Source organism: Salvelinus alpinus, chromosome 7 (genome assembly GCF_045679555.1).
Source record: "Salvelinus alpinus chromosome 7, SLU_Salpinus.1, whole genome shotgun sequence".
Taxonomy (NCBI): domain Eukaryota; kingdom Metazoa; phylum Chordata; class Actinopteri; order Salmoniformes; family Salmonidae; genus Salvelinus; species Salvelinus alpinus.
Window position 1 is genome coordinate 16,476,061 of NC_092092.1, and position 27,658 is coordinate 16,503,718.

The following is a 27,658-nucleotide window of genomic DNA, read 5'->3' on the forward strand; positions in this document are numbered from 1 at the left end:
CTACTTATCTTGAGTCGACAGAACGTTACTACCCAAAGATACTACTTATCTTGAGTCTACAGATCGTTACTACCCAAAGATACTACTTATCTTGAGTCTACAGATCGTTACTACTTATCTTGAGTCTACAGAACGTTACTACCCAAAGACACTACTTATCTTGAGTCTACAGAACGTTACTACACAAAGATACTACTTATCTTGAGTCGACAGAACGTTACTACCCAAAGATACTACTTATCTTGAGTCGACAGAACGTTACTACCCAAAGATACTACTTATCTTGAGTCGACAGAACGTTACTACCCAAAGATACTACTTATCTTGAGTCTACAGAACGTTACTATTCAAAGATACTACTTATCTTGAGTCTACAGAACGTTACTACCCAAAGATACTACTTATCTTGAGTCTACAGAACGTTACTACCCAAAGATACTACTTATCTTGAGTCTACAGATCGTTACTACCCAAAGATACCACTTATCTTGAGTCGACAGAACGTTACTACCCAAAGATACTACTTATCTTGAGTCGACAGATCGTTACTACCCAAAGATACCACTTATCTTGAGTCTACAGAACGTTACTACCCAAAGATACTACTTATCTTGAGTCTACAGAACGTTACTACTCAAAGATACTACTTATCTTGAGTCTACAGAACGTTACTACCCAAAGATACTACTTATCTTGAGTCTACAGAACGTTACTACCCAAAGATACTACTTATCTTGAGTCTACAGATCGTTACTACTTATTTTGAGTCTACAGAACGTTACTACCCAAAGACACTACTTATCTTGAGTCTACAGATAGTTACTACTTATCTTGAGTCTACAGAACGTTACTACCCAAAGACACTACTTATCTTGAGTCTACAGAACGTTACTACCCAAAGACACTACTTATCTTGAGTCTACAGAACGTTACTCCTTATCTTGAGTCTACAGAACGTTACTACCCAAAGACACTACTTATCTTGAGTCTACAGATCGTTACTACCCAAAGATACTACTTATCTTGAGTCTACAGATCGTTACTACTTATCTTGAGTCTACAGAACGTTACTACACAAAGATACTACTTATCTTGAGTCGACAGAACGTTACTACCCAAAGATACTACTTATCTTGAGTCGACAGAACGTTACTACCCAAAGATACTACTTATCTTGAGTCTACAGAACGTTACTACTCAAAGATACTACTTATCTTGAGTCTACAGATCGTTACTACCCAAAGATACTACTTATCTTGAGTCTACAGAACGTTACTACCCAAAGATACTACTTATCTTGAGTCTACAGATCGTTACTACTTATTTTGAGTCTACAGAACGTTACTACCCAAAGACACTACTTATCTTGAGTCTACAGATTGTTACTACTTATCTTGAGTCTACAGAACGTTCCTACCCAAAGTCACTACTTATCTTGAGTCTACAGATCATTACTACTTATCTTGAGTCTACAGAACGTTACTACCCAAAGACACTACTTATCTTGAGTCTACAGAACGTTACTACCCAAAGACACTACTTATCTTGAGTCTACAGAACGTTACTACACAAAGATACTACTTATCTTGAGTCGACAGAACGTTACTACCCAAAGATACTACTTATCTTGAGTCGACAGAACGTTACTACCCAAAGATACTACTTATCTTGAGTCTACAGATCGTTACTACCCAAAGATACTACTTATCTTGAGTCTACAGATCGTTACTACTTATCTTGAGTCTACAGAACGTTACTACCCAAAGACACTACTTATCTTGAGTGTACAGAACGTTACTACACAAAGATACTACTTATCTTGAGTCGACAGAACGTTACTACCCAAAGATACTACTTATCTTGAGTCGACAGAACGTTACTACCCAAAGATACTACTTATCTTGAGTCGACAGAACGTTACTACCCAAAGATACTACTTATCTTGAGTCTACAGAACGTTACTACTCAAAGATACTACTTATCTTGAGTCTACAGAACGTTACTACCCAAAGATACTACTTATCTTGAGTCTACAGAACGTTACTACCCAAAGATACTACTTATCTTGAGTCTACAGATCGTTACTACCCAAAGATACCACTTATCTTGAGTCGACAGAACGTTACTACCCAAAGATACTACTTATCTTGAGTCGACAGATCGTTACTACCCAAAGATACCACTTATCTTGAGTCTACAGAACGTTACTACCCAAAGATACTACTTATCTTGAGTCTACAGAACGTTACTACTCAAAGATACTACTTATCTTGAGTCTACAGAACGTTACTACCCAAAGATACTACTTATCTTGAGTCTACAGAACGTTACTACCCAAAGATACTACTTATCTTGAGTCTACAGATCGTTACTACTTATTTTGAGTCTACAGAACGTTACTACCCAAAGACACTACTTATCTTGAGTCTACAGATCGTTACTACTTATCTTGAGTCTACAGAACGTTACTACCCAAAGACACTACTTATCTTGAGTCTACAGAACGTTACTACCCAAAGACACTACTTATCTTGAGTCTACAGAACGTTACTCCTTATCTTGAGTCTACAGAACGTTACTACCCAAAGACACTACTTATCTTGAGTCTACAGATCGTTACTACCCAAAGATACTACTTATCTTGAGTCTACAGATCGTTACTACTTATCTTGAGTCTACAGAACGTTACTACACAAAGATACTACTTATCTTGAGTCGACAGAACGTTACTACCCAAAGATACTACTTATCTTGAGTCGACAGAACGTTACTACCCAAAGATACTACTTATCTTGAGTCTACAGAACGTTACTACTCAAAGATACTACTTATCTTGAGTCTACAGATCGTTACTACCCAAAGATACTACTTATCTTGAGTCTACAGAACGTTACTACCCAAAGATACTACTTATCTTGAGTCTACAGATCGTTACTACTTATTTTGAGTCTACAGAACGTTACTACCCAAAGACACTACTTATCTTGAGTCTACAGATTGTTACTACTTATCTTGAGTCTACAGAACGTTCCTACCCAAAGACACTACTTATCTTGAGTCTACAGATCATTACTACTTATCTTGAGTCTACAGAACGTTACTACCCAAAGACACTACTTATCTTGAGTCTACAGAATGTTACTACCCAAAGATACTACTTATCTTGAGTCTACAGATCATTACTACTTATCTTGAGTCTACAGAACGTTACTACCCAAAGACACTACTTATCTTGAGTCTACAGAATGTTACTACCCAAAGATACTACTTATCTTGAGTCTACAGAACGTTACTACCCAAAGATACTACTTATCTTGAGTCTACAGAACGTTACTACCCAAAGATACTACTTATCTTGAGTCTACAGAACATTACTACCCGAAGATACTACTTATCTTGAGTCTACAGAACGTTACTACTTATCTTGAGTCTACAGAACGTGACTACCCAAAGACACTACTTATCTTGAGTCTACAGAACGTTACTACCCAAAGATACTACTTATCTTGAGTCTACAGATCGTTACTACCCAAAGATACTACTTATCTTGAGTCTACAGAACGTTACTACCCAAAGATACTACTTATCTTGAGTCTACAGAACATTACTACCCGAAGATACTACTTATCTTGAGTCTACAGAACGTTACTACTTATCTTGAGTCTACAGAACGTGACTACCCAAAGACACTACTTATCTTGAGTCTACAGAACGTTACTACCCAAAGATACTACTTATCTTGAGTCTACAGATCGTTACTACCCAAAGATGCTACTTAAGTACCTACAGAAAGGAATGAAAGTCTTTCAACCTCACACCACAAGACACAGTAACGCAGAGAGAAGAGCCTCTGCTCAACCAGTTTTGGAACTCAACCACAAAACGACAGTAAGACAATGACATAACTACATCGGTCTCACAACAGCTCCCCTCTGTTGTGTCCGTCTCATGATACCCTTATGTATGCCAACTCTACTTCTACATAGTAACACTGTACTACCCTGTCTCTGGCCCAGGGGGGAGAGAGGTAAAGGTGAGTGTAGCAACACTAATACCAGATTCAAACTATAGGGCCCGAACCCTGCTGCCTGGGGTCCTTTCCATGGTGATTCCAGCAACCATGGTGGATGGGTAACCAGCCCAGTTCATCTCAGACTGGCTCCGTTTGGCCATATAGTGGGAACCAGGCTTAAATGGCCTTTCAGAGTGACTGAGGTATACATATAAAAGTATTATTTTAAGGCTCTGTGACAAGGCTTACGTCCATCCACACAGTACACTGAGACACTTTAATATGGTTACATCTGCCCCGTCTACAGACTACTTAGACAAACAGTGGGGGGACAGACAAGCGAGGGACAGAAACTTTAATGTCAACAGTGTTGTTATCATGTTACTGATTGACCCAATTCTCATTTCGGCCAGTAGATGGCGACAGTGTAAAAATACCTTAGTCCTGATAAAGAGGGACTGTTCGATTAGATGGATAATAATCAGAGTATCTATTGTATTATTACTATGAGGGGCATAGCCATTTAAAAAGGCATCCAATCAAAGCCAAATTATCTATTTGTTTTAGAAGAGGATAGATAGACTGTAAAATAATGGTTGTTAGGTGATAGATCACATACCCCAGGGCTGTGTGTCCTGCAAATCTTAACTGACGTTCCAGCCACACCTCTCCACTAATATATATTAAACTAGTAGTGGTCAGGTGATAGATATATTGAGGTGATAGGTCACATTCCCCAGGGCTGTGTGTCCTGCTAATCTTACCTGACATTCCAGCCACAGTAGTGAACCAGGTAGAGCACCTCTCCCCCCTCCACGTCAGCCTCTTTCACAGTGGCCTGGTAGGTCTTCAGGCTGCGACCGCGCCCATACCTCACCTGCACCTTCATCCCCGGGGGGTAACAATCAAACTCCTCCCCTTCCTCCCCCAGATCCTCATCACCACCACTGCAGCTCTCATCCCTGAAATCAATGAAACACAGTTCAACTCCCTGTTCACTTCCTGGTCCTAGGCTTCCCATAGTGCACAACAACCACAACCCCCACACCCACTTTAACAACCTGGCAGTAGGTGGACCAACAACAATTCCCTGGCCCTTGAACTGTGTTAACCCTCAACCTCCAAGACACTACTACTAAATAACCCCCTAGCCTCCAAGCCACTACTATAACCCCCCTAGCCTCCAAGCCACTACTACTAAATAACCCCCCTAGCCTCCAAGCCACTACTACTAAATAACCCCCCTAGCCTCCAAGCCACTACTACTAAATAACCCCCCTAGCCTCCAAGCCACTACTACTAAATAACCCCCCTAGCCTCTAAGCCACTACTACTAAATAACCCCCCTAGCCTCCAAGCCACTACTATAACCCCCCTAGCCTCCAAGCCACTACTACTAAATAACCCCCCTAGCCTCCAAGCCACTACTAGTAAATAACCCCCCTAGCCTCCAAGCCACTACTACTAAATAACCCCCTAGCCTCCAAGCCACTACTATAACCCCCCTAGCCTCCAAGCCACTACTACTAAATAACCCCCCTAGCCTCCAAGCCACTACTATAACCCCCCTAGCCTCCAAGCCACTACTACTAAATAACCCCCTAGCCTCCAAGCCACTACTACTAAATAACCCCCCTAGCCTCCAAGCCACTACTATAACCCCCCTAGCCTCCAAGTCACTACTATAACCCCCCTAGCCTCCAAGCCACTACTACTAAATAACCCCCCTAGCCTCCAAGCCACTACTATAACCCCCCTAGCCTCCAAGCCACTACTACTAAATAACCCCCTAGCCTCCAAGCCACTACTACTAAATAACCCCCCTAGCCTCCAAGCCACTACTACTAAATAACCCCCCCAGCCTCCAAGCCACTACTACTAAATAACCCCCTAGCCTCCAAGCAACTACTATTAAATAACCCCCCTAGCCTCCAAGCCACTACTACTAAATAACCCCCTAGCCTCCAAGCCACTACTATTAAATAACCCCCCTACCCTCCAAGCCACTACTACTAAATAACCCCCCTAGCCACCAAGCCACTACTACTAAATAACCCCCCTAGCCTCCAAGCCACTACTACTAAATAACCCCCTAGCCTCCAAGCCACTACTACTAAATAACCCCCTAGCCACCAAGCCACTACTACTAAATAACCCCCTAGCCTCCAAGCCACTACTACTAAATAACCCCCCTAGCCTCCAAGCCACTACTACTAAATAACCCCCCCAGCCTCCAAGCCACTACTACTAAATAACCCCCTAGCCTCCAAGCAACTACTATTAAATAACCCCCCTAGCCTCCAAGCCACTACTACTAAATAACCCCCTAGCCTCCAAGCCACTACTATTAAATAACCCCCCTACCCTCCAAGCCACTACTACTAAATAACCCCCCTAGCCACCAAGCCACTACTACTAAATAACCCCCCTAGCCACCAAGCCACTACTACTAAATAACCCCCCTAGCCTCCAAGCCACTACTACTAAATAACCCCCCTAGCCTCCAAGCCACTACTACTAAATAACCTCCTAGCCTCCAAGCCACTACTACTAAATAACCCCCTAGCCTCCAAGCCACTACTACTAAATAGCCCCCCTAGCCTCCAAGCCACTACTACTAAATAACCCCCCCAGCCTCCAAGCCACTACTACTAAATAACCCCCTAGCCTCCAAGCAACTACTATTAAATAACCCCCCTAGCCTCCAAGCCACTACTACTAAATAACCCCCTAGCCTCCAAGCCACTACTATTAAATAACCCCCCTACCCTCCAAGCCACTACTACTAAATAACCCCCCTAGCCACCAAGCCACTACTACTAAATAACCCCCTAGCCTCCAAGCCACTACTACTAAATAACCCCCCTAGCCTCCAAGCAACTACTACTAAATAACCCCCTAGCCTCCAAGCCACTACTACTAAATAACCCCCTAGCCTCCAAGCAACTACTACTAAATAACCCCCTAGCCTCCAAGCCACTACTATTAAACAACCCCCCTACCCTCCAAGCCACTACTACTAAATAACCCCCCTAGCCTCCAAGTCACTACTATAACCCCCCTAGCCTCCAAGCCACTACTACTAAATAACCCCCCTAGCCACCAAGCCACTACTACTAAATAACCCCCTAGCCTCCAAGCCACTACTACTAAATAACCCCCCTAGCCTCCAAGCAACTACTACTAAATAACCCCCTAGCCACCAAGCCACTACTACTAAATAACCCCCCTAGCCTCCAAGCCACTACTACTAAATAACCCCCCTAGCCTCCAAGCCACTACTACTAAATAACCCCCCTAGCCTCCAAGCCACTACTACTAAATAACCCCCCCAGCCTCCAAGCCACTACTACTAAATAACCCCCTAGCCTCCAAGCAACTACTATTAAATAACCCCCCTAGCCTCCAAGCCACTACTACTAAATAACCCCCTAGCCTCCAAGCCACTACTATTAAATAACCCCCCTACCCTCCAAGCCACTACTACTAAATAACCCCCCTAGCCACCAAGCCACTACTACTAAATAACCCCCCTAGCCACCAAGCCACTACTACTAAATAACCCCCTAGCCTCCAAGCCACTACTACTAAATAACCCCCCTAGCCACCAAGCCACTACTACTAAATAACCCCCTAGCCTCCAAGCCACTACTACTAAATAACCCCCCTAGCCACCAAGCCACTACTACTAAATAACCCCCCTAGCCTCCAAGCAACTACTACTAAATAACCCCCTAGCCTCCAAGCCACTACTACTAAATAACCCCCTAGCCTCCAAGCAACTACTATTAAATAACCCCCCTAGCCTCCAAGCCACTACTACTAAATAACCCCCTAGCCTCCAAGCCACTACTATTAAATAGCCCCCCTACCCTCCAAGCCACTACTACTAAATAACCCCCCTAGCCACCAAGCCACTACTACTAAATAACCCCCCTAGCCACCAAGCCACTACTACTAAATAACCCCCCTAGCCTCCAAGCCACTACTACTAAATAACCCCCCTAGCCTCCAAGCCACTACTATTAAATAATCCCCCTAGCCTCCAAGCCACTACTACTAAATAACCCCCCTAGCCTCCAAGCCACTACTACTAAATAACCCCCCTAGCCTCCAAGCAACTACTACTAAATAACCCCCTAGCCTCCAAGCCACTACTACTAAATACCCCCCTAGCCTCCAAGCCACTACTACTAAATAACCCCCCAAGACACTACTACTAAATAACCCCCCTAGCCTCCAAGCAACTACTACTAAATAACCCCCTAGCCTCCAAGCCACTACTACTAAATAACCCCCCTAGCCACCAAGCCACTACTACTAAATAACCCCCCCAGCCTCCAAGCCACTACTACTAAATAACCCCCTAGCCTCCAAGCAACTACTATTAAATAACCCCCCTAGCCTCCAAGCCACTACTACTAAATAACCCCCTAGCCTCCAAGCCACTACTATTAAATAACCCCCCTACCCTCCAAGCCACTACTACTAAATAACCCCCCTAGCCACCAAGCCACTACTACTAAATAACCCCCTAGCCTCCAAGCCACTACTACTAAATAACCCCCCTAGCCTCCAAGCAACTACTACTAAATAACCCCCTAGCCTCCAAGCCACTACTACTAAATAACCCCCTAGCCTCCAAGCAACTACTATTAAATAACCCCCCTAGCCTCCAAGCCACTACTACTAAAGAACCCCCTAGCCTCCAAGCCACTACTATTAAACAACCCCCCTACCCTCCAAGCCACTACTACTAAATAACCCCCCTAGCCTCCAAGTCACTACTATAACCCCCCTAGCCTCCAAGCCACTACTACTAAATAACCCCCCTAGCCACCAAGCCACTACTACTAAATAACCCCCTAGCCTCCAAGCCACTACTACTAAATAACCCCCCTAGCCTCCAAGCAACTACTACTAAATAACCCCCTAGCCACCAAGCCACTACTACTAAATAACCCCCCTAGCCTCCAAGCCACTACTACTAAATAACCCCCCTAGCCTCCAAGCCACTACTACTAAATAACCCCCCTAGCCTCCAAGCCACTACTACTAAATAACCCCCCCAGCCTCCAAGCCACTACTACTAAATAACCCCCTAGCCTCCAAGCAACTACTATTAAATAACCCCCCTAGCCTCCAAGCCACTACTACTAAATAACCCCCTAGCCTCCAAGCCACTACTATTAAATAACCCCCCTACCCTCCAAGCCACTACTACTAAATAACCCCCCTAGCCACCAAGCCACTACTACTAAATAACCCCCCTAGCCACCAAGCCACTACTACTAAATAACCCCCTAGCCTCCAAGCCACTACTACTAAATAACCCCCCTAGCCACCAAGCCACTACTACTAAATAACCCCCTAGCCTCCAAGCCACTACTACTAAATAACCCCCCTAGCCACCAAGCCACTACTACTAAATAACCCCCCTAGCCTCCAAGCAACTACTACTAAATAACCCCCTAGCCTCCAAGCCACTACTACTAAATAACCCCCTAGCCTCCAAGCAACTACTATTAAATAACCCCCCTAGCCTCCAAGCCACTACTACTAAATAACCCCCTAGCCTCCAAGCCACTACTATTAAATAGCCCCCCTACCCTCCAAGCCACTACTACTAAATAACCCCCCTAGCCACCAAGCCACTACTACTAAATAACCCCCCTAGCCACCAAGCCACTACTACTAAATAACCCCCCTAGCCTCCAAGCCACTACTACTAAATAACCCCCCTAGCCTCCAAGCCACTACTATTAAATAATCCCCCTAGCCTCCAAGCCACTACTACTAAATAACCCCCCTAGCCTCCAAGCCACTACTACTAAATAACCCCCCTAGCCTCCAAGCAACTACTACTAAATAACCCCCTAGCCTCCAAGCCACTACTACTAAATACCCCCCTAGCCTCCAAGCCACTACTACTAAATAACCCCCCAAGACACTACTACTAAATAACCCCCCTAGCCTCCAAGCAACTACTACTAAATAACCCCCTAGCCTCCAAGCCACTACTACTAAATAACCCCCTAGCCTCCAAGCAACTACTATTAAATAACCCCCCTAGCCTCCAAGCCACTACTACTAAATAACCCCCTAGCCTCCAAGCCACTACTATTAAATAACCCCCCTACCCTCCAAGCCACTACTACTAAATAACCCCCCTAGCCACCAAGCCACTACTACTAAATAACCCCCCTAGCCACCAAGCCACTACTACTAAATAACCCCCTAGCCTCCAAGCCACTACTACTAAATAACCCCCCTAGCCTCCAAGCCACTACTATTAAATAATCCCCCTAGCCTCCAAGCCACTACTACTAAATACCCCCCTAGCCTCCAAGCCACTACTACTAAATACCCCCCTAGCCTCCAAGCCACTACTACTAAATAACCCCCCAAGCCTCTAATACTAAATAACCCCCCTAGCCTCCAAGACAATACTACTAAATAACCCCCTAGCCTCCAAGCCACTACTACTAAATAACCCCCTAGCCTCCAAGCCACTACTACTAAATAACCCCCTAGCCTCCAAGCAACTACTATTAAATAACACCCCTAGCCTCCAAGCCACTACTACTAAATAACCCCCTAGCCTCCAAGCCACTACTATTAAATAACCCCCCTACCCTCCAAGCCACTACTACTAAATAACCCCCCTAGCCACCAAGCCACTACTACTAAATAACCCCCCTAGCCACTACTACTAAATAACCCCCTAGCCTCCAAGCCACTACTACTAAATAACCCCCCTAGCCTCCAAGCCACTACTATTAAATAATCCCCCTAGCCTCCAAGCCACTACTACTAAATACCCCCCTAGCCTCCAAGCCACTACTACTAAATACCCCCCTAGCCTCCAAGCCACTACTACTAAATAACCCCCCAAGCCTCTAATACTAAATAACCCCCCTAGCCTCCAAGACAATACTACTAAATAACCCCCCAAGCCTCCAAGCCACTACTACTAAATAACCCCCCTAGCCTCCAAGCCACTACTACTAAATAACCCCCTAGCCTCCAAGCAACTACTATTAAATAACCCCCCTAGCCTCCAAGCCACTACTACTAAATAACCCCCTAGCCTCCAAGCCACTACTATTAAATAACCCCCCTACCCTCCAAGCCACTACTACTAAATAACCCCCCTAGCCACCAAGCCACTACTACTAAATAACCCCCCTAGCCACCAAGCCACTACTACTAAATAACCCCCCTAGCCTCCAAGCAACTACTACTAAATAACCCCCTAGCCTCCAAGCCACTACTACTAAATAACCCCCTAGCCTCCAAGCAACTACTATTAAATAACCCCCCTAGCCTCCAAGCCACTACTACTAAATAACCCCCTAGCCTCCAAGCCACTACTATTAAATAACCCCCCTACCCTCCAAGCCACTACTACTAAATAACCCCCCTAGCCACCAAGCCACTACTACTAAATAACCCCCCTAGCCACCAAGCCACTACTACTAAATAACCCCCTAGCCTCCAAGCCACTACTACTAAATAACCCCCCTAGCCTCCAAGCCACTACTATTAAATAATCCCCCTAGCCTCCAAGCCACTACTACTAAATACCCCCCTAGCCTCCAAGCCACTACTACTAAATACCCCCCTAGCCTCCAAGCCACTACTACTAAATAACCCCCCAAGCCTCTAATACTAAATAACCCCCCTAGCCTCCAAGACAATACTACTAAATAACCCCCTAGCCTCCAAGCCACTACTACTAAATAACCCCCTAGCCTCCAAGCCACTACTACTAAATAACCCCCTAGCCTCCAAGCCACTACTATTAAATAACCCCCCTACCCTCCAAGCCACTACTACTAAATAACCCCCCTAGCCACCAAGCCACTACTACTAAATAACCCCCCTAGCCACCAAGCCACTACTACTAAATAACCCCCCTAGCCTCCAAGCCACTACTACTAAATAACCCCCCTAGCCTCCAAGCCACTACTATTAAATAATCCCCCTAGCCTCCAAGCCACTACTACTAAATACCCCCCTAGCCTCCAAGCCACTACTACTAAATACCCCCCTAGCCTCCAAGCCACTACTACTAAATAACCCCCCAAGCCTCTAATACTAAATAACCCCCCTAGCCTCCAAGACAATACTACTAAATAACCCCCCAAGCCTCCAAGCCACTACTACTAAATAACCCCCCTAGCCTCCAAGCCACTACTATTAAATAACCGCCTAGCCTCCAAGCACCTACTACTAAATAACCCCCCAAGCCTGCAAGCACCTACTACTAAATAACCCCCCCAGCCTCCAAGCCACTACTACTAAATAACCCCCCCAGGCTCCAAGCCACTACTACTAAATAACCCCCTAGCCTCCAAGCAACTACTATTAAATAACCCCCCTAGCCTCCAAGCCACTACTACTAAATAACCCCCTAGCCTCCAAGCCACTACTATTAAATAACCCCCCTACCCTCCAAGCCACTACTACTAAATAACCCCCCTAGCCACCAAGCCACTACTACTAAATAACCCCCCTAGCCACCAAGCCACTACTACTAAATAACCCCCTAGCCTCCAAGCCACTACTACTAAATAACCCCCCTAGCCTCCAAGCCACTACTACTAAATACCCCCCCTAGCCTTCAAGCCACTACTACTAAATAACCCCCCTAGCCACCAAGCCACTACTACTAAATAACCCCCCTAGCCTCCAAGCCACGACTACGAAATAACCCCCCTAGCCTCCAAGCCACTACTATTAAATAACCTCCTAGCCTCCACGCCACTACTACTAAATAACCCCCTTAGCCTCCAAGCAACTACTACTAAATAACCCCCCTAGCCTCCAAGCCACTACTACTAAATAACCCCCCTAGCCTCCAAGCCACTACTATTAAATAACCCCCTAGCCTCCAAGCCACTACTACTAAATAACCCCCCCAGCCTCCAAGCCACTACTACTAAATAACCCCCCTAGCCTCCAAGCCACTACTAGTAAATAACCCCCCTAGCCTCCAAGCCACTACTACTAAATAACCCCCTAGCCTCCAAGCCACTACTACTAAATAACCCCCCTAGCCTCCAAGCCACTACTACCAAATAACCCCCTAGCCTCCTCAACTTAAACCACTACTACTAAATAACCTCCTAGCCTCCAAGCCACTACTACTAAATAACCCCCCTAGCCTCCAAGCCACTACTACTAAATAACCCCCCAGCCTCCAAGCCACTACTACTAAATAACCCCCCTAGCCTCCAAGCCACTACTACTAAATAACCCCCCTAGCCTCCAAGCCACTACTACTAAATAACCCCCCAAGCCACTACTACTAAATAACCCCCCTAGCCTCCAAGCCACTACTACTAAATAACCCCCCAGCCTCCAAGCCACTACTACTAAATAACCCCCCTAGCCTCCAAGCCACTACTACTAAATAACCCCCCTAGCCTCCAAGCCACTACTACTAAATAACCCCCCAGCCTCCAAGCCACTACTACTAAATAACCCCCCTAGCCTCCAAGCCACTACTACTAAATAACCCCCCTAGCCTCCAAGCCACTACTACTAAATAACCCCCCAAGCCACTACTACTAAATAACCCCCCTAGCCTCCAAGCCACTACTACTAAATAACCCCCCAGCCTCCAAGCCACTACTACTAAATAACCCCCCTAGCCTCCAAGCCACTACTACTAAATAACCCCCCTAGCCTCCTCAACCTCCAAGCCACTACTACTAAATAACCCCCCAAGCCACTACTACTAAATAACCCCCCTAGCCTCCAAGCCACTACTACTAAATAACCCCCCAAGCCACTACTACTAAATAACCCCCCTAGCCTCCAAGCCACTACTACTAAATAACCCCCCTAGCCTCCAAGCCACTACTACTAAATAACCCCCCTAGCCTCCAAGCCACTACTACTAAATAACCCCCCAAGCCACTACTACTAAATAACCCCCCTAGCCTCCAAGCCACTACTACTAAATAACCCCCCTAGCCTCCAAGCCACTACTACTAAATAACCCCCCTAGCCTCCAAGCCACTACTACTAAATAACCCCTTAGCCTCCAAGCCACTACTACTAAATAACCCCCCTAGCCTCCAAGCCACTACTACTAAATAACCCCCCAAGCCACTACTACTAAATAACCCCCCTAGCCTCCAAGCCACTACTACTAAATAACCCCCCTAGCCTCCAAGCCACTACTACTAAATAACCCCCCAAGCCACTACTACTAAATAACCCCCCTAGCCTCCAAGCCACTACTACTAAATAACCCCCCTAGCCTCCAAGCCACTACTACTAAATAACCCCCCTAGCCTCCAAGCCACTTCTACTAAATAACCCCGTAGCCTCCAAGCCACTACTACTAAATAACCCCCCTAGCCTCCAAGCCACTACTACTAAATAACCCCCCTAGCCTCCAAGCCACTACTACTAAATAACCCCCCTAGCCTCCAAGCCACTACTACTAAATAACCCCCCTAGCCTCCAAGCCACTACTACTAAATAACCCCCCAAGCCACTACTACTAAATAACCCCCCTAGCCTCCAAGCCACTACTACTAAATAACCTCCTAGCCTCCAAGCCACTACTACTAAATAACCCCCTAGCCTCCAAGCCACTACTATTAAATAACCCCCTAGCCTCCAAGCCACTACTACTAAATAACCCCCCTAGCCTCCAAGCCACTACTACTAAATAACCCCCCTAGCCTCCAAGCCACTACTACTAAATAACCCCCCAAGCCACTACTACTAAATAACCCCCCTAGCCTCCAAGCCACTACTACTAAATAACCTCCTCAACCTCCAAGCCACTACTACTAAATAACCCCCTAGCCTCCAAGCCACTACTACTAAATAACCTCCTAGCCTCCAAGCCACTACTACTAAATAACCCCCTAGCCTCCAAGCCACTACTATTAAATAACCCCCTAGCCTCCAAGCCACTACTACTAAATAACCCCCCTAGCCTCCAAGCCACTACTATTAAATACCCCCCTAGCCTTCAAGCCACTACTACTAAATAACCCCCCTAGCCACCAAGCCACTACTACTAAATAACCCCCCTAGCCTCCAAGCCACTACTATTAAATAACCCCCTAGCCTCCAAGCACCTACTACTAAATAACCCCCCTAGCCTCCAAGCCACTACTACTAAATAACCCCCCTAGCCTCCAAGCAACTACTACTAAATAACCCCCCTAGCCTCCAAGCCACTACTACTAAATAACCCCCCTAGCCTCCAAGCCACTACTATTAAATAACCCCCTAGCCTCCAAGCCACTACTACTAAATAACCCCCCTAGCCTCCAAGCCACTACTACTAAATACCCCCCCTAGCCTCCAAGCCACTACTACTAAATAACCCCCCTAGCCTCCAAGCCACTACTACTAAATACCCCCCTAGCCTCCAAGCCACTACTACTAAATAACCCCCCTAGCCTCCAAGCAACTACTACTAAATAACCCCCCTAGCCTCCAAGCCACTACTACTCAATAAACCCCTTAGCCTCCAAGCCACTACTACCAAATAACCCCCCTAGCCTCCAAGCCACTACTACTAAATAACCCCCCTAGCCTCCAAGACACTACTACTTAATAACCCCCTATAGCCTCCAAGCCACTACAACTAAATACCCCCCCTAGCCTCCAAGCCACTACTACTAAATAACTCCCCTAGCCTCAAAGCCACTACTACTAAATAACCCCCCTAGCCTCCAAGCCACTACTACTAAATAACCCCCCTAGCCTCCAAGCCACTACTACTAAATAACCCTCAATGCCTCCAAGCTACTTCTACTAAATAACCCCCCTAGCCTCCAAGCCACTACTACTAAATAACCCCCCAAGCCACTACTACTAAATAACCCCCTAGCCTCCAAGCCACTACTACTAAATAACCCCCCTAGCCTCCAAGCCACTACTACTAAATAAACCCTCTAGCCTCAAAGCCACTACTACCAAATAACCCCCCTAGCCTCCTCAACTTAAACCACTACTACTAAATAACCTCCTAGCCTCCAAGCCACTACTACTAAATAACCTCCTAGCCTAAAAGCCACTACTACTAAATAACCCTCCTAGCCTCCAAGCCACTACTACTAAATAACCCCCCTAGCCTCCAAGCCACTACTACTAAATAACCCCCTAGCCTCCAAGCCACTACTACCAAATAACCCCCCTAGCCTCCTCAACTTAAACCACTACTACTAAATAACCTCCTAGCCTCCAAGCCACTACTACTAAATAACCCCCCTAGCCTCCAAGCCACTACTACTAAATAACGCCCCTAGCCTCCAAGCCACTACTACTAAATAACGCCCCTAGCCTCCAAGCCACTACTACTAAATAACCCCCCTAGCCTCCAAGCCACTACTACTAAATAACCCCCCTAGCCTCCAAGCCACTACTACTAAATAACCTCCTAGCCTCCAAGCCACTACTACTAAATAACCCCCCTAGCCTCCAAGCCACTACTACTAAATAACCCCCCAAGCCACTACTACTAAATAACCCCCCTAGCCTCCAAGCCACTTCTACTAAATAACCCCCCAAGCCACTACTACTAAATAACCCTCAATGCCTCCAAGCCACTACTACTAAATAACCCCCCTAGCCTCCAAGCCACTTCTACTAAATAACCCCCCAAGCCACTACTACTAAATAACCCTCAATGCCTCCAAGCCACTACTACTAAATAACCCCCCTAGCCTCCAAGCCACTACTACTAAATAACCCCCCTAGCCTCCAAGCCACTACTACTAAATAACCCTCAATGCCTCCAAGCCACTACTACTAAATAACCCCCCTAGCCTCCAAGCCACTACTACTATATAACCTCCTAGCCTCCAAGCCACTACTATTAAATAACCCCCTAGCCTCCAAGCCACTACTATTAAATAACCCCCTAGCCTCCAAGCCACTACTACTAAATAACCCCCCTAGCCTCCAAGCCACTACTATTAAATACCCCCCTAGCCTTCAAGCCACTACTACTAAATAACCCCCCTAGCCACCAAGCCACTACTACTAAATAACCCCCCTAGCCTCCAAGCCACTACTATTAAATAACCCCCTAGCCTCCAAGCACCTACTACTAAATAACCCCCCTAGCCTCCAAGCCACTACTACTAAATAACCCCCCTAGCCTCCAAGCAACTACTACTAAATAACCCCCCTAGCCTCCAAGCCACTACTACTAAATAACCCCCCTAGCCTCCAAGCCACTACTATTAAATAACCCCCTAGCCTCCAAGCCACTACTACTAAATAACCCCCTAGCCTCCAAGCCACTACTACTAAATACCCCCCCTAGCCTCCAAGCCACTACTACTAAATAACCCCCCTAGCCTCCAAGCCACTACTACTAAATACCCCCCTAGCCTCCAAGCCACTACTACTAAATAACCCCCCTAGCCTCCAAGCAACTACTACTAAATAACCCCCCTAGCCTCCAAGCCACTACTACTAAATAACCCCTTAGCCTCCAAGCCACTACTACCAAATAACCCCCCTAGCCTCCAAGCCACTACTACTAAATAACCCCCCTAGCCTCCAAGACACTACTACTAAATAACCCCCTATAGCCTCCAAGCCACTACAACTAAATACCCCCCCTAGCCTCCAAGCCACTACTACTAAATAACTCCCCTAGCCTCCAAGCCACTACTACTAAATAACCCCCCTAGCTTCCAAGCCACTACTACTAAATAACCCCCCTAGCCTCCAAGCCACTACTACTAAATAACCCCCCTAGCCTCCAAGCCACTACTACTAAATAACCCTCAATGCCTCCAAGCTACTTCTACTAAATAACCCCCCTAGCCTCCAAGCCACTACTACTAAATAACCCCCTAGCCTCCAAGCCACTACTACTAAATAACCCCCCTAGCTTCCAAGCCACTACTACTAAATAACCCCCCTAGCCTCCAAGCCACTACTACTAAATAACCCCCCTAGCCTCCAAGCCACTACTACTAAATAACCCTCAATGCCTCCAAGCTACTTCTACTAAATAACCCCCCTAGCCTCAAAGCCACTACTACTAAATGACCCCCTAGCCTCCAAGCCACTACTATTAAATACCCCCCTAGCCTCCTCAACTTAAACCACTACTACTAAATAACCCCCCTAGCCTCCAAGCCACTACTACTAAATAACCCCCTAGCCTCCAAGCCACTACTACTAAATAACCCCCCTAGCTTCCAAGCCACTACTACTAAATAACCCCCCTAGCCTCCAAGCCACTACTACTAAATAACCCCCCTAGCCTCCAAGCCACTACTACTAAATAACCCTCAATGCCTCCAAGCTACTTCTACTAAATAACCCCCCTAGCCTCCAAGCCACAACTACTAAATAACCCCCTAGCCTCCAAGCCACTACTACTAAATAACCCCCCTAGCTTCCAAGCCACTACTACTAAATAACCCCCCTAGCCTCCAAGCCACTACTACTAAATAACCCCCTAGCCTCCAAGCCACTACTACTAAATAACCCCCCTAGCTTCCAAGCCACTACTACTAAATAACCCCCCTAGCCTCCAAGCCACTACTACTAAATAACCCCCCTAGCCTCCAAGCCACTACTACTAAATAACCCCCCTAGCCTCCAAGCCACTACTATTAAATAACCCCCTAGCCTCCAAGCACCTACTACTAAATAACCCCCCTAGCCTCCAAGCCACTACTACTAAATAACCCCCCTAGCCTCCAAGCAACTACTACTAAATAACCCCCCTAGCCTCCAAGCCACTACTACTAAATAACCCCCCTAGCCTCCAAGCCACTACTATTAAATAACCCCCTAGCCTCCAAGCCACTACTACTAAATAACCCCCTAGCCTCCAAGCCACTACTACTAAATACCCCCCCTAGCCTCCAAGCCACTACTACTAAATAACCCCCCTAGCCTCCAAGCCACTACTACTAAATACCCCCCTAGCCTCCAAGCCACTACTACTAAATAACCCCCCTAGCCTCCAAGCAACTACTACTAAATAACCCCCCTAGCCTCCAAGCCACTACTACTAAATAACCCCTTAGCCTCCAAGCCACTACTACCAAATAACCCCCCTAGCCTCCAAGCCACTACTACTAAATAACCCCCCTAGCCTCCAAGACACTACTACTAAATAACCCCCTATAGCCTCCAAGCCACTACAACTAAATACCCCCCCTAGCCTCCAAGCCACTACTACTAAATAACTCCCCTAGCCTCCAAGCCACTACTACTAAATAACCCCCCTAGCTTCCAAGCCACTACTACTAAATAACCCCCCTAGCCTCCAAGCCACTACTACTAAATAACCCCCCTAGCCTCCAAGCCACTACTACTAAATAACCCTCAATGCCTCCAAGCTACTTCTACTAAATAACCCCCCTAGCCTCCAAGCCACTACTACTAAATAACCCCCTAGCCTCCAAGCCAATACTACTAAATCACCCCTTAGCTTCCAAGCCACTACTACTAAATAACCCCCCTAGCCTCCAAGCCACTACTACTAAATAACCCCCCTAGCCTCCAAGCCACTACTACTAAATAACCCTCAATGCCTCCAAGCCACTACTACTAAATAACCCCTTAGCCTCCAAGCCACTACTACCAAATAACCCCCCTAGCCTCCAAGCCACTACTACTAAATAACCCCCCTAGCCTCCAAGACACTACTACTAAATAACCCCCTATAGCCTCCAAGCCACTACAACTAAATACCCCCCCTAGCCTCCAAGCCACTACTACTAAATAACTCCCCTAGCCTCCAAGCCACTACTACTAAATAACCCCCCTAGCTTCCAAGCCACTACTACTAAATAACCCCCCTAGCCTCCAAGCCACTACTACTAAATAACCCCCCTAGCCTCCAAGCCACTACTACTAAATAACCCTCAATGCCTCCAAGCTACTTCTACTAAATAACCCCCCTAGCCTCCAAGCCACTACTACTAAATAACCCCCTAGCCTCCAAGCCACTACTACTAAATAACCCCCCTAGCTTCCAAGCCACTACTACTAAATAACCCCCCTAGCCTCCAAGCCACTACTACTAAATAACCCCCCTAGCCTCCAAGCCACTACTACTAAATAACCCTCAATGCCTCCAAGCTACTTCTACTAAATAACCCCCCTAGCCTCAAAGCCACTACTACTAAATGACCCCCTAGCCTCCAAGCCACTACTATTAAATACCCCCCTAGCCTCCTCAACTTAAACCACTACTACTAAATAACCCCCCTAGCCTCCAAGCCACTACTACTAAATAACCCCCTAGCCTCCAAGCCACTACTACTAAATAACCCCCCTAGCTTCCAAGCCACTACTACTAAATAACCCCCCTAGCCTCCAAGCCACTACTACTAAATAACCCCCCTAGCCTCCAAGCCACTACTACTAAATAACCCTCAATGACTCCAAGCTACTTCTACTAAATAACCCCCCTAGCCTCCAAGCCACAACTACTAAATAACCCCCTAGCCTCCAAGCCACTACTACTAAATAACCCCCCTAGCTTCCAAGCCACTACTACTAAATAACCCCCCTAGCCTCCAAGCCACTACTACTAAATAACCCCCTAGCCTCCAAGCCACTACTACTAAATAACCCCCCTAGCTTCCAAGCCACTACTACTAAATAACCCCCCTAGCCTCCAAGCCACTACTACTAAATAACCCCCCTAGCCTCCAAGCCACTACTACTAAATAACCCTCAATGCCTCCAAGCTACTTCTACTAAATAACCCCCCTAGCCTCAAAGCCACTACTACTAAATGACCCCCTAGCCTCCAAGCCACTGCTACTAAATAACCCCCCTAGCCTCCAAGCCACTACTATTAAATACCCCCCTAGCCTCCAAGCCACTACTATTAAATAACCCCCTAGCCTCCAAGCCACTGCTACTAAATAACCCCCCTAGCCTCCAAGCCACTACTATTAAATACCCCCCTAGCCTCCAAGCCACTACTATTAAATAACCCCCTAGCCTCCAAGCCACTGCTACTAAATAACCCCCCTAGCCTCCAAGCCACTACTACTAAATAACCCCCCTAGCCTGCAAGCCACTACTACTAAATAACCCCCCTAGCCTCCAAGCCACTACTACTAAATAACCCCCTAGCCTCCAAGCCACTACTATTAAATAACCCCCTAGCCTCCAAGCCACTACTACTAAATAACCCACTAGCCTCCAAGCCACTACTATTAAATAACCCCCTAGCCACCAAGCCACTACTACTAAATAACCCCCCTAGCCTCCAAGCCACTACTACTAAATAACCCCCCTAGCCTCCAAGCCACTACTACTAAATAACGCCCCTAGCCTCCAAGCCACTACTACTAAATAACCCCCCTAGCCTCCAAGCCACTACTACTAAATAACCCCCCTAGCCTCCAAGCCACTACTACTAAATAACCCCCCTAGCCTCCAAGCCACAACTACTAAATAACCTCCTAGCCTCCAAGCCACTACTACTAAATAACCCCCCTAGCCTCCAAGCCACTACTACTAAATAACCCCCCAAGCCACTACTACTAAATAACCCCCCTAGCCTCCAAGCCACTTCTACTAAATAACCCCCCAAGCCACTACTACTAAATAACCCTCAATGCCTCCAAGCCACTACTACTAAATACCCCCCCTAGCCTCCAAGCCACTACTACTAAATAACCCTCAATGTCTCCAAGCCACTACTACTAAATAACCCCCCAAGCCACTACTACTAAATGACCCCCTAGCCTCCAAGCCACTACTACCAAATAACCCCCCTAGCCTCCAAGCCACTACTACTAAATAAACCCCTAGCCTCCAAGCCACTACTACTAAATAACCCCTCAACTTCCAAGCCACTACTACTAAATAACCTCCTAGCCTCCAAGCCACTACTATTAAATAACCCCCCTAGCCTCCAAGCCACTACTATTAAATAACCCCCTAGCCTCCAAGCCACTACTACTAAATAACCCCCCAGCCTCCAAGCCACTACTACTAAATAACCCCCTAGCCTCCAAGCCACTACTACTAAATAACCCCCCAGCCTCCAAGCCACTACTATTAAATAACCCCCTAGCCTCCAAGCCACTACTATTAAATAACCCCCTAGCCTCCAAGCCACTACTACTAAATAACCCCATAGCCTCCAAGCCACTACTACTAAATAACCCCCTAGCCTCCAAGCCACTACTATTAAATAACCCCCTAGCCTCCAAGCCACTACTATTAAATAACCCCCTAGCCTCCAAGCCACTACTACTAAATAACCCCCCAGCCTCCAAGCCACTACTACTAAATAACCCCCTAGCCTCCAAGCCACTACTACTAAATAACCCCCCAGCCTCCAAGCCACTACTATTAAATAACCCCCTAGCCTCCAAGCCACTACTATTAAATAACCCCCTAGCCTCCAAGCCACTACTACTAAATAACCCCATAGCCTCCAAGCCACTACTACTAAATAACCCCCTAGCCACTACTATTAAATAACCCCCTAGCCTCCAAGCCACTGCTACTAAATAACCCCCCTAGCCTCCAAGCCACTACTATTAAATACCCCCCCTAGCCTCCAAGCCACTACTACTAAATAACCCCCCTAGCCTGCAAGCCACTACTACTAAATAACCCCCCTAGCCTCCAAGCCACTACTACTAAATAACCCCCTAGCCTCCAAGCCACTACTATTAAATAACCCCCTAGCCTCCAAGCCACTACTACTAAATAACCCCCTAGCCTCCAAGCCACTACTATTAAATAACCCCCTAGCCACCAAGCCACTACTACTAAATAACCCCCCTAGCCTCCAAGCCACTACTACTAAATAACGCCCCTAGCCTCCAAGCCACTACTACTAAATAACCCCCCTAGCCTCCAAGCCACTACTACTAAATAACCCCCCTAGCCTCCAAGCCACTACTACTAAATAACCCCCCTAGCCTCCAAGCCACTACTACTAAATAACCTCCTAGCCTCCAAGCCACTACTACTAAATAACCCCCCTAGCCTCCAAGCCACTACTACTAAATAACCCCCCAAGCCACTACTACTAAATAACCCCCCTAGCCTCCAAGCCACTTCTACTAAATAACCCCCCAAGCCACTACTACTAAATAACCCTCAATGCCTCCAAGCCACTACTACTAAATAACCCCCCTAGCCTCCAAGCCACTTCTACTAAATAACCCCGTAGCCTCCAAGCAACTACTACTAAATAACCCCCCTAGCCTCCAAGCCACTACTACTAAATAACCCCCCTAGCCTCCAAGCCACTACTACTAAATAACCCCCCTAGCCTCCAAGCCACTACTACTAAATAACCTCCTAGCCTCCAAGCCACTACTACTAAATAACCCCCCTAGCCTCCAAGCCACTACTACTAAATAACCCCCCAAGCCACTACTACTAAATAACCCCCCTAGCCTCCAAGCCACTACTATTAAATAACCCCCTAGCCTCCAAGCCACTACTACTAAATAACCTCCTAGCCTCCAAGCCACTACTACTAAATACCCCCCTAGCCTCCAAGCCACTACTACTAAATAACCCCCCTAGCCACCAAGCCACTACTACTAAATAACCCCCCTAGCCTCCAAGCCACTACTATTAAATAACCCCCTAGCCTCCAAGCACCTACTACTAAATAACCCCCCTAGCCTCCAAGCCACTACTACTAAATAACCCCCCTAGCCTCCAAGCAACTACTACTAAATAACCCCCCTAGCCTCCAAGCCACTACTACTAAATAACCCCCCTAGCCTCCAAGCCACTACTATTAAATAACCCCCTAGCCTCCAAGCCACTACTACTAAATAACCCCCCTAGCCTCCAAGCCACTACTACTAAATACCCCCCCTAGCCTCCAAGCCACTACTACTAAATAACCCCCCTAGCCTCCAAGCCACTACTACTAAATACCCCCCTAGCCTCCAAGCCACTACTACTAAATAACCCCCCTAGCCTCCAAGCAACTACTACTAAATAACCCCCCTAGCCTCCAAGCCACTACTACTAAATAACCCCTTAGCCTCCAAGCCACTACTACCAAATAACCCCCCTAGCCTCCAAGCCACTACTACTAAATAACCCCCCTAGCCTCCAAGACACTACTACTAAATAACCCCCTATAGCCTCCAAGCCACTACAACTAAATACCCCCCCTAGCCTCCAAGCCACTACTACTAAATAACTCCCCTAGCCTCCAAGCCACTACTACTACAGTGGGGAGAACAAGTATTTGATACACTGCCGATTTTGCAGGTTTTCCTACTTACAAAGCATGTAGAGGTCTGTAATTTTTATCATAGGTACACTTCAACTGTGAGAGACGGAATCTAAAACAAAAATCCAGAAAATCACATTGTATGATTTTTAAATAATTAATTAGCATTTTATTGCATGACATAAGTATTTGAAAACCTACCAACCAGTAAGAATTCCGGCTCTCACAGACCTGTTAGTTTTTCTTTAAGAAGCCCTCCTGTTCTCCACTCATTACCTGTATTAACTGCACCTGTTTGAACTCGTTACCTGTATAAAAGACACCTGTCCACACACAATCAAACAGATTCCAACCTCTCCACAATGGCCAAGACCAGAGAGCTGTGTAAGGGCATCAGGGATAAAATTGTAGACCTGCACAAGGCTGGGATGGGCTACAGGACAATAGGCAAGCAGCTTGGTGAGAAGGAAACAACTGTTGGCGCAATTATTAGAAAATGGAAGAAGTTCAAGATGACGGTCAATCACCCTCGGTCTGGGGCTCCATGCAAGATTTCACCTCGTGGGGCATCAATGATCATGAGGAAGGTGAGGGATCAGCCCAGAACTACACGGCAGGACCTGGTCAATGACCTGAAGAGAGCTGGGACCACAGTCTCAAAGAAAACCATTAGTAACACACTACGCTGTCATGGATTAAAATCCTGCAGCGCACGCAAGGTCCCCCTGCTTAAGCCAGTGCATGTCCAGGCCCGTCTGAAGTTTGCCAATGACCATCTGGATGATCCAGAGGAGGAATGGGAGAAGGTCATGTGGTCTGATGAGACAAAAATAGAGCTTTTTGGTCTAACTCCACTCGCCGTGTTTGGAGGAAGAAGAAGTATGAGTACAACCCCAAGAACACCATCCCAACCGTGAAGCATGGAGGTGGAAACATCATTCTTTGGGGATGCTTTTCTGCAAAGGGGACAGGACGACTGCACCGTATTGAGGGGAGGATGGATGGGGCCATGTATCGCGAGATCTTGGCCAACAACCTCCTTCCCTCAGTAAGAGCATTGAAGATGGGTCGTGGCTGGGTCTTCCAGCATGACAACGACACGAAGCACACAGCCATGGCAACTAAGGAGTGGCTCCGTAAGAAGCATCTCAAGGTCCTGGAGTGGCCTAGCCAGTCTCCAGACCTGAACCCAATAGAAAATCTTTGGAGGGAGCTGAAAGTCCGTATTGCCCAGCGACAGCCCCGAAACCTGAAGGATCTGGAGAAGATCTGTAGGGAGGAGTGGGCCAAAATCCCTGCTGCAGTGTGTGCAAACCTAGTCAAGAACTACAGGAAACGTATGATCTCTGTAATTGCAAACAAAGGTTTCTGTACCAAATATTAAGTTCTGCTTTTCTGATGTATCAAATACTTATGTCATGCAATAAAATGCAAATTAATTACTTAAAAATCATACAATGTGATTTTCTGGATTTTTGTTTTAGATTCCGTCTCTCATAGTTGAAGTGTACCTATGATAAAAATTACAGACCTCTACATGCTTTGTAAGTAGGAAAACCTGCAAAATCGGCAGTGTATCAAATACTTGTTCTCCCCACTGTAAATAACCCCCCTAGCTTCCAAGCCACTACTACTAAATAACCCCCCTAGCCTCCAAGCCACTACTACTAAATAACCCCCCTAGCCTCCAAGCCACTACTACTAAATAACCCTCAATGCCTCCAAGCTACTTCTACTAAATAACCCCCCTAGCCTCCAAGCCACTACTACTAAATAACCCCCCAAGCCACTACTACTAAATAACCTCCTCGCCTCCAAGCCACTACTACTAAATAACCCCCCTAGCCTCCAAGCACCTACTACTAAATACCCCCCCTAGCCACTACTACCAAATAACCCCCCTAGCCTCCAAGACACTACTACCAAATACCCCCCTAGCCTCCTCAACTTAAACCACTACTACTAAATAACCCTCAATGCTTCCAAGGTACTTCTACTAAATAACCTGCCCTAGCCTCCAAGCCAATACTACTAAATAACCCCCCAAGCCTCCAAGCCACTACTACTAAATAACCCCCCTAGCCTCCAAGCCACTACTACTAAATAACCCCTCCAAGCCTCCAAGCCACTACTACTAAATAACCCCCCTAGCCTCCAAGCCACTACTACTAAATAACCCCCTAGCCTCCAAATTACTACTACTAAATAACCCTCCTAGCCTCCCACCACTACTACTAAATAACCCCCCCAGCCTCCAAGCCACTACTACTAAATAACCCTCCTAGCCTCCCACCACTACTACTAAATAACCCCCCCAGCCTCCAAGCCACTACTACTAAATAACCCCCTAGCCTCCAAGCCACTACTACTAAATAACCCCCCTAGCCTCCAAGCCACTACTATTAAATAACCCCCTAGCCTCCAAGCCACTACTACTAAATAACCCCCCTAGCCTCCAAGCCACTAGTACTAAATAACCCCCTAGCCTCCAAGCCACTACTACTAAATAACCCCCCTAGCCTCCAAGCCACTACTACTAAATAACCCCCTAGCCTCCAAACCACTACTACTAAATAACCCCCAAGCCACTACTATTAAATAACCCCCCTAGCCTCCAAGCCACTACTACTAAATAACCCTCCTAGCCTCCAAGCAACTACTATTAAATAACCCCCTATAGCCTCCAAGCCACTACTACTAAATAACCCCCCTAGCCTCCAAGCCACTACTACTAAATAACCCCCCTAGCCTCCAAGCAACTACTACTAAATAACACCCCCAGCCTCCGAACCACTACTATTAAATAACCCCCCTAGCCTCCAAGCAACTACTACTAAATGACCTCCTAGCCTCCAAGCCACTACTCACTAAATAACCCCCCTAGCCTCCAAGCACCTACTACTAAATACCCCCCTAGACACTACTACCAAATAACCCCCCTAGCCTCCTCAACTTAAACCACTACTACTAAATAACCCTCAATGCTTCCAAGGTACTTCTACTAAATAACCTGCCCTAGCCTCCAAGCCAATACTACTAAATAACCCCTCCAAGCCACAAAATTACTACTACTAAATAACCCCCCTAGCCTCCAAGCCAATACTACTAAATAACCCCCCAAGCCACCAAATTACTACTACTAAATAACCTGCCCTAGCCTGCAAGCCGATACTACTAAATAACCCCCCAAGCCACCAAATTACTACTACTAAATACCCCCCCTAGCCTCCAAGCCACTACTACTAAATAACCCCTCCAAGCCTCCAAGCCACTACTACTAAATAACCCCCCTAGCCTCCAAGCACCTACTACTAAATACCCCCCCTAGCCACTACTACCAAATAACCCCCCTAGCCTCCAAAACACTACTACCAAATAACCCTCCTAGCCTCCCACCACTACTACTAAATAACCCCCCTAGCCTCCAAGACACTACTACTAAATAACCC

At 46.5% G+C, this 27,658-nt stretch overlaps 1 protein-coding gene across 2 annotated transcripts in view; it reads right to left on the reverse strand.

Annotated features, from left to right (window-relative positions):
• LOC139580516 (AT-rich interactive domain-containing protein 4B-like) overlaps positions 1-27,658 on the reverse strand; it is a 301,203-nt gene that overhangs the window by 101,061 nt on the left and 172,484 nt on the right. For both annotated transcript variants that reach the window (XM_071409283.1, XM_071409282.1), the window contains one exon: positions 4,777-4,974. In XM_071409283.1, coding sequence (XP_071265384.1) covers positions 4,777-4,974 — 198 coding nt within the window. The remainder of the gene's footprint in view (positions 1-4,776; positions 4,975-27,658) is intronic.